General features: G+C 43.4%; 2 protein-coding genes across 4 annotated transcripts in view; both read right to left on the reverse strand.

Annotated features, from left to right (window-relative positions):
• rbfox2 (RNA binding fox-1 homolog 2) overlaps window positions 1–3588 on the reverse strand; it is a 37981-nt gene extending 34393 nt beyond the window's left edge. For 2 of the 3 annotated variants that reach the window (XM_013914334.1, XM_005747061.2), the window contains exon 1: window positions 2361–3551. In XM_013914334.1, coding sequence (XP_013769788.1) covers window positions 2361–2612 — 252 coding nt within the window. In that variant the 5' untranslated portion in view covers window positions 2613–3551. Of the gene's footprint in view, window positions 1–2360 lie in introns of all 3 variants that reach the window. The other variant, XM_005747062.2, reaches the window with a different exon arrangement.
• A 2411-nt stretch (window positions 3589–5999) lies between these two features.
• LOC102213713 (uncharacterized) overlaps window positions 6000–14396 on the reverse strand; it is a 9462-nt gene continuing 1065 nt past the window's right edge. Inside the window, exons 3-18 of the mRNA XM_005747063.2 lie at window positions 14156–14274; window positions 13886–14069; window positions 13615–13727; window positions 12319–13525; window positions 11126–11250; window positions 9753–10011; window positions 9377–9504; window positions 9179–9275; window positions 8937–9059; window positions 8474–8646; window positions 8205–8302; window positions 7883–8010; window positions 7483–7663; window positions 7179–7323; window positions 6406–6482; window positions 6000–6042 (exon numbers count right to left, since the gene is read on the reverse strand). Of these exons, the coding sequence (XP_005747120.1) occupies window positions 6408–6482; window positions 7179–7323; window positions 7483–7663; window positions 7883–8010; window positions 8205–8302; window positions 8474–8646; window positions 8937–9059; window positions 9179–9275; window positions 9377–9504; window positions 9753–10011; window positions 11126–11250; window positions 12319–13525; window positions 13615–13727; window positions 13886–14069; window positions 14156–14274 (3155 nt within the window). The 3' untranslated portion in view covers window positions 6000–6042; window positions 6406–6407. The remainder of the gene's footprint in view (window positions 6043–6405; window positions 6483–7178; window positions 7324–7482; window positions 7664–7882; window positions 8011–8204; window positions 8303–8473; window positions 8647–8936; window positions 9060–9178; window positions 9276–9376; window positions 9505–9752; window positions 10012–11125; window positions 11251–12318; window positions 13526–13614; window positions 13728–13885; window positions 14070–14155; window positions 14275–14396) is intronic.

Raw genomic sequence — 14396 nt, forward strand, 5'->3', positions numbered from 1 at the left:
TTCTCAATCGTGAGCTATGTTAAAAACAAACACCGCTCACGCCTCACAGATGACAGCTTACAGTCCTGCGTAAAGATGACGTGACTTCGTACAGCCCCGATTTGCAGACGCTGTGCGCAGAAGCTCGGGAGCAGAAGTCCCTTTGTAAACATACCACGGCAGCAGCCGGCTGTAGCTTTTCAGCTCACAGCCCGACACATACCAGCAACAGCATAGACGGCACAGAGGTTAAGGCGGCGAGGCGCGATTGCGGGTGCCGCTCAGGTACGTCCTCCTAGACCACGCCCCTCCATACACATTAACCAGGTAAAATACATATTTAGGCAGAATTTTGCAAATATCTATTTTTCTTTTTTCAGCAGCATAGTGCTTTTTTTCCCAATTATTTTTTAAAAGTCAGGTCAAGGCTCCAAAATCCCAAAGGCGATATAAGGGTGGCGGCTCACAACAGTTTTTGTTTGCTGGATCATTTTAGTTCAGCTGGGTGTCTTTCCTTTTGTTATATTTCTTTAAGAGTTCAAAATGTGTTCATTACATAAATAAAATGTAATTTTCTCTTTAGCACTTCATGGATTTCATAAGCAACACACCTTAGTTGTTCACACAAAGCATAAAGGTAAAAAACAATATATACAGTGTTATCTTCATTTTAGATGTCAAAAAGTATTTGCGGCTCCCAGTGTTTTCTTTTGCGTGGAAACCGGGTCCAAATGGCTCTTTGGGTGTTAAAGGTTGCTGACCCCTGAGCTAGACAAAGGTCCAAAGAAGGATTATTTTAAGACACTTAACGTGGAGTTGGAAATGAATCTAACGGCTGCCCTTTATTTGTTTGACTTCATCAGACCTGCAATGACAGCATTAGAAGAGAAATTCACTTGCTATATAAAAATATAGGGCTGGAAGATGTTTTTAATAACTCGCTAGTGCACTAATAGGAGCTTTACACAATGGACTACAGTATATAAGCTTCATCTGGTTTTCACCAATATCTGTGTGACGGCATCCCATAAAATCCAGGGCCTTAAATAAGGATCTCAGGGATCAGTGCGGTTATAATGCCCCCTCCAGTTTGAGATGTGATCCCATTAGCTGGAAACAAAGCCTCTTTGCTGCCAGTGATAGGGCAAATCTGTTCCTGCACCATCTAGGGAAGGAGGGGGTTCTCCTACTCTAATTTCCGGACTGTCCAGCCAGTTCACGTTCAATACGTTTTAGGGGCTGAAGCTATTGATCCGTGCTCTTCTCTCCCACTCTCTCTCACACACACACACTCTTTTCCCTGCACATCTGTTTTTAAGTGCATTACATTTCTAGCCGTGTCTGTCAGCACTCCCTCGACTGACAGCAGGACGACGTTAAAGCCAGCCATTTAGTTTTCCAAACTGGAGCAAACAAGCCACTTCACCTCCATTACTGGAGCTTTCAGCGATGGAGAAATAGCTTTCTGTCTTCCACTGGAGTACTTCACCCTACATAATCCACTTTAATGTTATCCAGAGCATCTTCGGGTCCTCATGTGACGCTCTATTAATAACAATATTTGACCATTTTGGGATCAATGAGGGAAAGGGGCGGAAAAAACAACAACAACAAACTGATGACTGCTAGTCCACTTTAGCAGTGGTGCTCATAAAAGCAGGGGTGTTAGGATCCAGGCAATTGGACTGATGAGGTTTAGGCTCCTTGGTAAAATGATCATTGTTTACTCTAGATAGCCTGCAGTCTGCCCCCCCCAAAAAAAAGGTCAAACAGTCAGATATGGACACTGACTCGTTGTAAAGCAAATGTTGTACACACTTATGCCACATAGGAATGTTTTCTTTCGTGTTTGGTGTAGTAAAATGCTGGACGTGTTTACATTCTTCACCCTCAGCCAGGGCTGTCTGGGTTTTCATAGACCAGAAGATGATCTTTGGACAGGTTTTCGAATAACTAACCAGTTAACTATGAACCAGGCCAATACAAACCGGATTACTGCTATTCCCCTTTAAATTAACTGTCTGAGCTTCACCGTAGCATCTATAACAGTCCAGTTAACGCAGTGAGTTACTTTGTTACTAATCCAGCTCCATCTTCAAACAGCATGTAGAGTCATCTACAGCTGTGGTGGCATTTCCTGCACAGCTGGTAATGGGCTGAGCAGTCACAGGCCTGTGTGCTGGGCCCTCCGCTACAGCTCTAAACTATCCGCACTGATCACTCATCTGAAACACCGGTAAATCGTGAGATTACATTAACAGCATAGGCCAAATTATTAAGAGAAACCTGGCCTTGCACCACGATTGCGTTTAGCCGTCTTTGCCTTATTGTATTAGGAAAAAGAAAAAAAAGAAAAAAACAAAAAACAATCCTCTCTGTACCTGACCAACCTCGCCCATTCCTCCTGTGCCGTCGATGCGGGGACGCTTGCACTCAGCGCCGGTCGAGTCCACCAGAGCCGCCGCTGTCTGTCCGTCGGGCTCCGGGTCTCCTCGCTTCATGCCGCGAACAGCTGCAGGAGCGCCACCGGGGTTGGGATGCACCCCGGCCATGGGGTCCAGCTCTCTATCCCGGTCTATGAGACCCCGGGATACAGGCAGCATGATGGATGCAACGTCGGTCGACATTAACATTTAAAAATCTTTTGTTCCCTCTCTTCAGCTAAACGGGGCTAAAATAACCTAATCTAGTGCACCTCTGTGCTTAAATCGTCGGAGGGATTAAAACAGTCTTTTAATAATCCAAGTAGCTTTCACTGTATTTTGGGCCTTTGTATGATTCCCCCCCAGTGAGTTGATGTATCTGGAAATGTTTTGGCTGCCTGGCTTAAAAAATGTCACTTGAAAAAAAAAATATATATATATATAAAAGGAAATCTCACACAAGCACCGTTTTCCCTGTTATTTCATAACAGAGTCCCCTGCAATGCGAGCAGCTCTGTCGGGCTAATTTGCAGCTGTGTAGCCCCTGTCTGCTGACCGTGTATGTATTTACTGCGGGGATGCCTAAGAGGCCTACGTTATTTCAGATCATAACAAGCCAATTAAACAAACACCGATCAAAACAATGGCTCCTGAGCTTAGCCTACTGCCTAGTTTCCATTTGCTCCCCCCTCTCTTTCTCTCTCTCTCTTTTTTAACCCCACTCCAGGAGAGCTGTGTGTTTTTTAAGAGCACAACATCAATACCCTACCGCAACCTCAAGATGAAAAAAACCCTCAACATGTCTTCCCCGTCGCCCTTTTTCCTCCCTGTTAGCCACAGACTTTTACCACAGAGCAGAGGTTCACTGAAAGTCAATCCTCCTCAGGAGCTCTCTCTTCCCATGTTAGTCCGCAAGTCTGCGCTTAAAGAAAAGACGGCTTCTTCCCTCCCCCCAAAAAAACAAAAACAATAAAGCCAACCAACCAACCGAAGGACGGACAGGCGGACGGACGGACGCCGGGGCTGCAGCGTTTCCTTCTCCCTCTCTTTCTCTCGCTTATTATTTTCTTTCCGCTCTCCGCTTTCCCGGTGTGTTCATGTAGCGTGTGTGTTACAGAAAGGAAACTGTCCTCCCTCCCTCCTTTCCACCCTCCTCCTACTCTCTTGGTGTAGTCATTCCCCTCCTCCTATCTTCCGCTCTTGCCTTTGAACGCAGAGCCAGGCAGCCATGCAGCCTACAAAATACACGCAGTGTGCCGCAGTGCTTCCATACATTTCACCGAGGGGGAGGTGTGTGTGTGTGTGTGAGAGAGAGAAGGGGCGACACGCACTACAATTCAACCCCTCTCCCCAAAAAATAAAACTGTAACTGTAAGCTGCTTTTACTATTCACATTTTTGTTTGTGCGCAGTTCTTCAAAATAAAAGTTTTTGCTCTTTAATGTTGGCCACATTACATGGCTGAATATTGAAAGGGGGTGGGCTGCTCGGGAAGATTTCATGCCTAACTCATTACACAACCGATACGCAGGCCAAGGTCTTCACACAAGCCCAGCTGTGAGTCATGCAGCATGGAGTACCTTATGTTCCTCTGGCATTTTTATTGCTTGGATGACACCCAGTGGTCAAAGGGTACCATGGGAAAGGAGCACTTCAAAGGGGAACTGTTGTAGCGATTTAAAATACAAACAAGAGCAGACTTGCAGAGGTTTATTACATGTGTTGGTTCAGCACAATCTCGAGTCGCTTGGCCTGAATAGTCCCAGTTTAATTTATTTTGGAAAAAAAACCTTTTGCAGGAGCCACGACTCCTCCCACTCTACCTTGCAAACATTCTCGTTTTCCCTCCCCAACTCTGATAACTGGATATTTCGGGATATACACTTATAATCACAGTTGAGTGACTTCTGCACAATAAAGTCTCCCTTGCACATTACCGCAATGCACAGGTTTAGCATTTTAATCATTAAGAATATGCAACGGTTGTTTTTGATCTCATGCTTTATAGCCTTTATGCCACACAGACAGCTGCAGCCTTACATTTATCATTTTCACATGTGGATTCTCAGAGTTAGTTTCTATGCACAAATAATAAAATTCAAGCTTAATAGTAAAGTAGACAACTGCCCAAGGACACCAAGAGCCAGGGGTTTACTGTGAGTTGCACCTAAAAGGGCCTTTTAGGTGATTTGTGCCTTATTAAATAAACTCGAAGCTCAGCCCTTATTAGTGGGGCGACATTGGAGCATCTGTGGCTGAGGTGGTAATGATGGATTGATCCACAGCTCCTCTAGTCTGCATGTCAGTGTATATCTGAGCAGGTTACTGAACCAAGCTGGCCCTAATGCATCCATCGGCACATGTGTGAATGCTAGACAAAGTGTTAAGACCAGGGATGTCAAACTCATTTACATTGCAGGCTAATCTTATGTGGGTCAGACCAGTGAAACACCCCTTTCTTTGAGTGTACAGAAACTAAAATATACAATCTCCAAGACAGTATAAGGAAAATAATTTAAATTAACAGGATGTCTCAGTTTTTCCTACATGATAAAGAAGTGCAGCTGTAGTAGAAGAAGAGTTCTGCTGACAGATTTACATACAATTTTTAGCTTAGAAATGTACCAAAAAAAATCAAGAAATTATCAGGGTGTAGGGAAGGTCTACATACACAAAAAAAAAAAAAAAAAAAAAAAAAAAAAAAAAAAAAAAAAACCTGTAATACTTTGTCCAAAATAGAGGTCCACCACTACATTCTCCAAAGTTGTCCAGTGGGCCAGATTGGAGGCTTTGCCAGTCCAATTCTTACCATTGGGTCTCATTTGTGACACCTCTTTCGGGGAGGGAGGGGGTGTTGTAATAAGTACTCAAATTGAGTTGGGAAGTGCCATCAGAAGGTTTCCCCTGGCATACATGGTGGCTTTTTTGTAGAATGTGTTCAGTCACAGTTGCATTACTACTTGAAGCTGCATAATAATCATGAATAACATTCAAACTGTGGAACGAGCTTCCTTTAGAGATTAGACAGGCCAGTTCTTTATCCGTTTTTAAGTCACTCTTGAAAACCTACCTCTTTACCCTGGCCTTTGACACCGTGAGATGTTGGTTTTTATTTTAGTTGATTCGATGCTGTTTTATCTTGTTTTTGTTTTAATATAGGGCTGCTTTAATTTTATGTTGGTGTTTTATTTATTTTGGTTTTTTCTGTTATTCTATTGTTTTAACTTCTTTTCTGTACAGCACGTTGTTCCTGTGCTGGGTATTTTAAAGTGCTTTATAAATAAAATTGGATACTGTGTAATGAGGTCAAGCATGTCATTTCTGTCCATGCTGAGGTTTCTACCTCATTCTTCGTGCATAGCCTCCAGTCATCCTGCTCTAAACATGCACATAAAACCTACAGTATGTTCCACATAAACTTTAACAAAGCAAGGCAGACCCATGTGGGCTCAGTCTACTCCACAATGATAGCATGTCCACACAAAGTTGCCTCGCACTTTTTTTTTGATGTACTGCCACTTCCTACTGTAAAAGCTAATGGCTGTCAGTTTAAAAAATAAAAATAAATAAATAAATAAATAAAAAAACTCACACATGCTACTTGAGAGCTTTTATTGGTAGTTAAGAGTGATGGCTGAGGCCTGAAAAAGAAAAAGGGGAAAAAAGGGCAAAGAAATGGTTAAGAAATTAACTTTGAAGTATATAAACAAGACTTAAACACAGCTGTTTTACTAGTCAGACAATCATCTTGGCTAATTTCATGCATTTACTGTGGTGTAACTGAAAAAACAGGAAATGGAAATGAATTAATAATTCAAAACTGTCCTCATTACTAAAACATTGTCCTGCTGTCATATGGAACTGTAGCTACTACTGGCTCTCTGGCTGTTCTCGGAGAGTAGGCGGCTTGTGAAGGAGTTCATTCATGGCAGTTTTGTTGCGATCCACCCGAGTTCACAAGAGTGTGCTGGGTGATTTGAGGACAGAGCGCTAATTATCCTCACCGTCACTGGCCAAAGCATCCTTCAACACAAGGACCATCACGTGGCGAGCAGATTTCAGTCGAACACATGAAGTAGATCTGAGAGGGAAGAAAAGTAGAGCAGGATTTAATGTTGTGTCCAGTCTCCAGAGTGTGCAGCGTAATATTACAAACAGCTGCTGGCAATTGAGATGGGGCCAGAATTTGCAGCTTACAAAATGGCTCCTCCACATCTCATTAGGAATGCTGCCTAAGAGATTTAGAGATATAGCCACAAATCGTCTTCAGACAACACGTTTCCACTAGATGAAAAGATAACTCATCTGAACTGGCACTAATAGAGAGTCTACAAGCACACATTTGTTCACATTTTAACCAAATTAAGACAGGAAGCCTGGATACTGTACTGTGCAAGAGTCCCGAGTCACCCCTCATGTCTTTACAGTTTCCTTGCAAGGAGTCACACTTTTTTAACATGTGTTAAAACAGTTTATACCCAATAAGTGTATCCAGAACAAATGTTGTACATGTATACATGTCAACTGTTATGTCACAGGACATTATGAAATCATGTTTATCATTTCAAGTTTGATTTTAACATGCAGGTCTGTGTCTCTGTAAGCTTTGAGCTAACAGAAAGGTGTATTTTTGCAAAGCCATGGCATCAAAAAAAAAAAAAAAAAAAGTCATATCCCAATTTAACAAACAATCCTAGGCCTACAGAAGTATTTACATGCCTATAGAGTAGCCCAAAACCATTATATGCAGAACTCAAGTGGCTGTGTTCCTGCTTACCTCTTCATCCAGATCCTTAAACTCACCATCAGGAAGGAACTGGAAGGTTGTGATGGTGAAGCGGCGGGTCTGAGCATCAGGAGAAAGTGGCTGAGGATGCGATGGAACAGCCTGTGGCGGTGCTGGGTCCAAAGGGTTGGGACATCTGTGGAATAGATGAGAGCCAATGTGATAACACGTTTTACTTTCCATGTAAAAATCAAATATTTGTGAGAAGAAAGTTTTGATACTCCTACAGACCTCTCCTCCTCCTACGAGCTCAGTTTTTTCCCCTCCTATGTTCTTTTCACATTTTTAAACCTACCCATTGTACAGCAGCACCCACACAGCTTTTCCAGAGCGGGGGTAGGCCACGCAGAAGTGTACCAGCAGAACTAAAGTGGGATCTGGAGAGTTGAGGAGCCGCACTTCCAGATTGAGAGGCTTCCCCAGCATCATCTTCAAGGGCTGGTGATACTGTGGGTAGTACCTTTTGTACTGGTCATCTGCCGTGTAGGTATATAGGAATAGCATTTCACTCTTTCATAAGCAAGCACAAGATCTCAAAGCTGAACTGGATGCAGTTTAAGATATTCATACACTGCCTAAATATTTAATTTCCCCACAATTGTTTGTTATTCAATTATTTTTCCAATCCATCCCAACCAGTGTTGAATGGTTATTTGATATTAAAAGCATTTTGTCTTGAAATTAGTACAATTTACCTTCAGCAATCCTTAGCTGAACTCCAAATGCCCCATAGGACTGAATTTCAGGACCGAGGGTGGGAGTTTTAACTATGTAGCTCACAGTCAGAACTGTTCCTGGCATGTACCTGCACTCCACCAGCAGCCTGAGAATTAAGACAGAAGATGTGATAAATAATATCTAGACAGTTTAATCATTTATTGTCATTTCTTCATCTTTGTTGCATGTTATTCATCCACCAAACTGTCCATCATGGAGTTATTCACTCCATCCTTCAGTGACATGACCGAAGCTTTCTGTGAACACTGTGGGCATATTAAAGGTAAATATGGGTCTGACCTGACAGGAGAATCTCTTGTGATAGTGCCATAGTTGAGGCTGATTGCCTGAACCATGTTGATGACTTCTACCATATAGACAACAGTTTCCCCCAACATCTGTTAGGACGGGGAAAAGGAATTTCTTAATGCAAACCAAGGGAATCATGGAATACAACTGGACTTTTCATTATTTTCCCCAATTAGCTATAGACTCATTAAATCAGCACTCTAGTAACTATAGGAAACACTAAATATTTGAAGTAAATGTGTGCACTGGTCAAATCTCACCACTCTGCGTGTCCCACAGCCATCCATCGGGATCTTAAACAAGGCGTAGTCAGAAGTCACTTTCTGAGGTCTGCAGGTGAAGTTGCCGGCAGCGACAAGCAGGGCAGGGGAAAGAGGGGGCTCCGTGATGGAGGCAGGCACAGAGAAGACAAAGTGGCGGTCAATAGTGCACTCTGGAGGGGGATGCAGAAAGACAAACACAGATACACATGCACAGTTATGTAAAGGTCAGATGAACCAAAGGTCAGAAATCTCAGGAGGCAATTGATAATGAGACCCAAGGTATCTTATACCCTTTTCACATTTTGTGTCACTGCCAGCTTGAATCATGCTGCGCTGGCCCTGAATATCCCTCTTCACACATCCAGCAGCTGTAGCGCTTACATTTCTGCACCCAAAACATCTCAAATGTACTCAGCTAAGTGGTGTGAAAAAGCCAGTGGGGACGCAGACTGCAGCTCACCATCCATGGGGTAGTAGCAGGCAGGGGGGTGCTTGTTGAAGCAGCAGCCCATGGAGAGGCACTGTGTCTGGGATAGAGGGCTGGATCCACAGGGGAGACGCTGTTCGTGAGGAAGGTTGCACTCTGAGGGACAGCACGACAAATGTCAGCCACACAGTTAAAATAACTCTGAATGGCCAGGAGAAAACAACCTTTGGCAAATTGAACAGCCTTTCAGAGGAGTAAATATTAAGTCTATCTACCTTGCCTGGGCCCCGAGATGGTAACCGGACAGGAAAACTGAGACTCCTTTTTGCCATTTAGTGTCATGTAGATGACAGTGATGATGTATAGTGTACCCTTTTAGAGAAAAATGTTTATACCAGAGTTAATAGGCACATAAAATAGTCAATTATACAAAAAGGTCATATGCTCAGTGTGAAATCCAAGTCAATACTTGCCTGCACACTCATGTGGCAGCGTGAGTGCAACTGTAGATTCAAATGGATTTTGCCATCTTTGCCTTTGCTTGCAGAGTACCCACATTGCTTTGGGGCATCCTTGAGGTTCATCTGGTTCCCCTTGATGTCTGAAAAATACATTTGGAAACGCACAACAAGTTATTTTTGTGTGCACTTTAAAGCGGCACAATTATAGATCTCAGCAGGCGTAAGGGGCTCCGTTTAAGCACTCCCCAGTCAAAATAAAGACCAAGTCTGCCACTCCCACTCACAGTAAACCAAAGCCCCTGAACCATGTAGTAGTCAACTCATGCAGAGATGATGGCAAACATATGCACCTGGAACGCATACACCACCACCACACAGACGCACACACCTTTAACAACTATTTCTGAAATGGGACCAAAGGGGAGCTCCACAGTCATCTCATGAGAAGAGCAGAAGATTTTAGGCTTTGGAACAGCAGACGGTCCGATCCCATCCTTGGTGGTGCTTGGTGGGGTTGGTGTGGGTAGTGGGGCATCTGTAGCAAGATTGTCAGAGGGGCTTTGAAATGGGCACTCCAGGTCCACAGTCCTGTACTGCGCCATGGAGAAGTCCCAAAACCGTAGAGGTAAGGAAATGGTCGTGGGAGTCTACAGCAAGAGAAATCAAAATCAATAAGAGCAACCACGCATGGTTTCAAGCGCCTGTATTCAAAAATAAAGTCTGCCAGTGGAGGTCACAAAACAGTTCAGCAGTTGGGTTGCAGAGAACATATTTAATAAAAAAAAAAAAAAAAAACTCCACCCAACACAGATGCATGCAGAACCAGTGCTGCATAGTCCATATGGGATTAATCATAAATATGCGCTGCTGACTAGGAAGAACTGCCCGGCTGTGTTCTATATGCAAGCAGGACTTGCTGTAGTGACAACACAAATGGTGCAAACTGCCATCATCAGCAATTCAAAATAGCTTTATATCTTGCCATGTTGCTGTAGAGGACTGCAGTTCATCTGTGCATTTGTTCCCCCCATCCATTTATTCATAGAGTAATGAAAATTTAACAGACAAAAGAAAAATGGAAAGCAACCAGGCAACAGACTCAGAAATTAACAGTTTAACCAACACTTGAATAATTTTCCTGTCAGTCTGTCATTGTGATACCACTGAATATCACAGTACTCAAGGATTCCCTTTGAGCTGCCTTGTTTTTAATGCATGTGCCATTTTATCCTGCATATCCAAAACAATCGTCCACAAGAACAAAACCACTGACAGGTGAAGGAAACATCGATCGTTGATCATGTCATTACAATGCTGGGTTCTCTTTAACCTGCTGGAACCTGGCATCCTTTTGGCTCATTAGTATGACAACACCCACCTAAACACCATTACAATCTGAGCAGATAGAGGTCAGGTGTCAATGCCATAACAAGTCAGAACTGCTTTGATGGATAAATTGAACCTACACAACATTTCAGGAGGTGGTTCTAAAGTTGTGTCTGACCGATGTCGACGTCTCATTCCAATTCAATGACTACACGCCTGAAGTTGGACATTGCATCATCAGCAACATTACGCGATTAAAAGACATACAATGGCTGCCTTATTTTCCAAGTTAGACATTTTCAATAATGCACACAGTTGGCATTTTGGGAATCAGTGTGCTATGCTCCCATTACAAAACACAAAGTTAAAGCAACAATGCAAAAAAAAACCCCCACAACAAACACAAAAATGACAGACTAAACGCACTGATCCCACCTGTAAGTGGCTGTGGCAGGCAGGCAGAGGAGAGTGGAGAATTACCCCAAAGCCCTCAGTCATCTGTAGCATGTACCCACAGAATGGAGCCACACTGGAGACGAAAGTCCAGATGTTTGTTTGGTCTGGAGTAGGAACCAATATTAGTTAGATAACTGCAGATTACATACATTTTTCATCTTGAAAGTAAAACCTGATTCAAACATACTGACAGCGTTTCTAAGCTCATCTGGGAAAAGCTACGTTATTTCAGACGTAAATGCACGCTTATTTTAAGACTATGGTTTTCTCCAATGTCTCTGGTGACAAAAATAAACAAACCAGCTTGTTCTTTCTGAAAGTCAGATTCTAAATTCTTACCTTACTATAACTAATTATGAATGCAACAATAAAAACATACGGAAGCTAAACAAACAATGTTTCACCGTGTTTGAAGGGTTTAAATGTTAAAACATTTAAACAGGTCAGAGCCTGGTTAGAAATTAATTTCCACAGGAAATTATACTTGAGCCAGTGCGCCCCTGCCTCCACAAAAAGTGATGAAGACAAATTGTGGCGAACCTTCCACTAGAAAAAACTAAATCTTTTAGGGAAAAAATAAATAAATTCTTTAAAGCCATTGTATGTTTCATCTTTGGTACATGAGTTTTAGTAAGTTTGAGACTTCTACATGGTAAATGACCTGTATTTGTATAGCGCTTTACTTAGTCCCTAAGGACCCCAAAGCGCTTTACACTACATTTAGACACACACACACACACACACACACACACGATGGCAAGCTACATTGTAGCCACAGCTGCCCTGGGGCGCACTGACAGAGGCGAGGCTGCCGGACACTGGCGCCACCGGGCCCTCTGACCACCACCATGGGATACATCACTGGGTTTTTTTTCCCCTTAACTAAGTAATTGCACAATTTGTATGTCTAATGCAGCAAACATGACACCTAGTTAAATACTTATTAGTTATGAGTTAGAGTTATGGTTTAAAAAAAAATAAATACATGTCAAATATTAAGTATATTTTGCTGTGATTTCTTCAGCAGCACCTCAAATCACAAATATACCTGACTAAGGATTTCTTCTTTAACCGAGGCAGCTGGCAGTAAAATAATTTAAAGTGTCACAGCTAGTCTGTTTATCTAACTACTTGCCAACACAAAGAGCTCTTATGTTTGGACAAACACCAACCTTTGACCTGTATAGAGTCTGGGTGAGTAAAAGGCAAGAAAGCGACCATCCTCCCAGTCATACACTGGAGATTAGGAGTCCATGGAGAGGGCCCAGCTGGGGTTGTAGAGCTTGTGGTGGGGGGAGTAGTAGTGGTGGTGGAAGGCTTTGGTGTAGTCACAGGTGGTTGAATCTCTGGATACCGAGGCAGAGGGGGGTGGGGTGGAATGTAGTGTGGTGGGTAGAGAGTATGATAAACATGGTAAGGATAAGAGCTACATATTGTGTGACTGTAAGGCAGACAGATCTCTTGTGGAACTGGTTTCTGAGGTTCCTCATTGGCAGGTGTTGGAGATTCAGCTGGTTGTAGGTAAAACAGATTTGAGAGAAAGTTGTAAGCCCTGGTTTTAATAGGGTCAAGTGGAGCAGCAGAAGGTTTTTGGTAGGACACTGGCCAATAACCATAATAGGAGCTGTAAGAAGAAGCTGGAGGACCTATAGGCTGTTTAGACTGAGATGGAGGAGGATATTGTGGACCAGGAGGCAGAGGAACAGGTGGCTGGTTTACTGGTTCAGGATAGTAAGGCATCTGAAGATAGTACTGAGGGTAAAGAGGATGTGATGGAGGTTTGGCTGGTTTTGTAAGTGGAGGAACAGTAGTAGTGGTGGTTTGAGGTGGTGTGGTTGTAGCTGGTGTCACTGTTGGGTAGTAGAATGACATATGGGAGTAATCAAATAGATACTGAGGAGGTAAATTAGGCACTTGATGTGGAGACTGTCCATTTTCAAGTGGACGAGGATTGGGATCAGGCCTGGCCAGCACCATGACTGGAGAATGGTAGTGAGAAGGTGGATATTTCAAGGAGCCAAAAGAATAAGGTGACTTCCCAGGAAAATTGGGCTGGTAACCGGGAGGACTGTCACCGGTGGGCTGAGGTGGCTCTTTGGCTTGTGGCCCAGGAGGGTAGAGCTGGAGGAACTGGGGCAGCTGGGGGAACTGGAGACCAGGATAGCTGTAGTCAGGATAGCCCGGAAATTTTCCGTGTTCTGGGGTTGGAGGTGGAGGAGGGGAAGGTCCAACGGGATCTGGGATGTTGGGATACTGAGGGTTGTCGGGAGACAAAGGTGGAGACCAAGGTGTAGAGGGTGCATAGGGGAACCAAGAAGTGACTGGGCAGGAGAGAATGTATTCATTATCACCAAATACAAGCTCAAGCTGGAGACCATCCTGTGGGGGGGGGGGGGAATTAAAAGAAGTGTTGCAGATATTATTGCAAGCAAACAGTCTGGTAATCCAGTTAAAATAGGAAAACTTACTCTACTGGTGAAACAAGGAGCACTGGAGTAGATGAACAAAGTATGCTCCTCAGACTGGGAGTCGATATAGTACGCACACTGTTCAGATACAAATGGATGCAAAGCTCCATTCACTGCAAGACATTGAACATACTTTTGTTTTGTTTTTTACTCAATTGACAATGAAAACCACCAGTGTTTAAAAATTGCATAAATTTCCACTATTCTTCAAGACCAGAAGCATTAAGCTATCTCCTAACTTTACATAAAATACACACACAAAACAAAAAACCTTTCACTCCCAATGCAGGTATATCCTTCTCCTGTGCATGTATCTGCACTGCCATGCCAAAGGAGGAGCAGAAGACTGAGGGTGGTGAAAGAGGGAACGAGGGTGTAGGAGTGGATATCCGAATTGGGCAGGAGAGCTTCAGCGGGGTGCCCCACCACAGCAGGGGCAGCATGTAACTGTTATTCTGACAGAAAGCAGCACGACAAAGTCAGGGGCAGTTAACACAGACCACGAGAGACGATGATGGGTGTCAAACGCTGCTGCTGATACCTCCTGGGTGATGTAACAGGCGTCGTATGGCACCATCATCTCAAGGCCACTCCACGATGTCCTCAGAGTGTAACCACAGTATGGAGGCAACTGAAACACCGAGATCGGAGAGGTTCCCACTGTAGAAACAAAAAGTGTAAAGAACTGGGGGTGGGGGGTTAATTTCTTATATATTGAAATCACATATGGTGAGCCCTCCCTCTGAATATAATGGCGCAAAAAACAAACAAACACAAAACAA

Source organism: Pundamilia nyererei, unplaced genomic scaffold (genome assembly GCF_000239375.1).
Source record: "Pundamilia nyererei isolate P.nyererei 1_Seehausen unplaced genomic scaffold, PunNye1.0 scaffold00187, whole genome shotgun sequence".
Taxonomy (NCBI): domain Eukaryota; kingdom Metazoa; phylum Chordata; class Actinopteri; order Cichliformes; family Cichlidae; genus Pundamilia; species Pundamilia nyererei.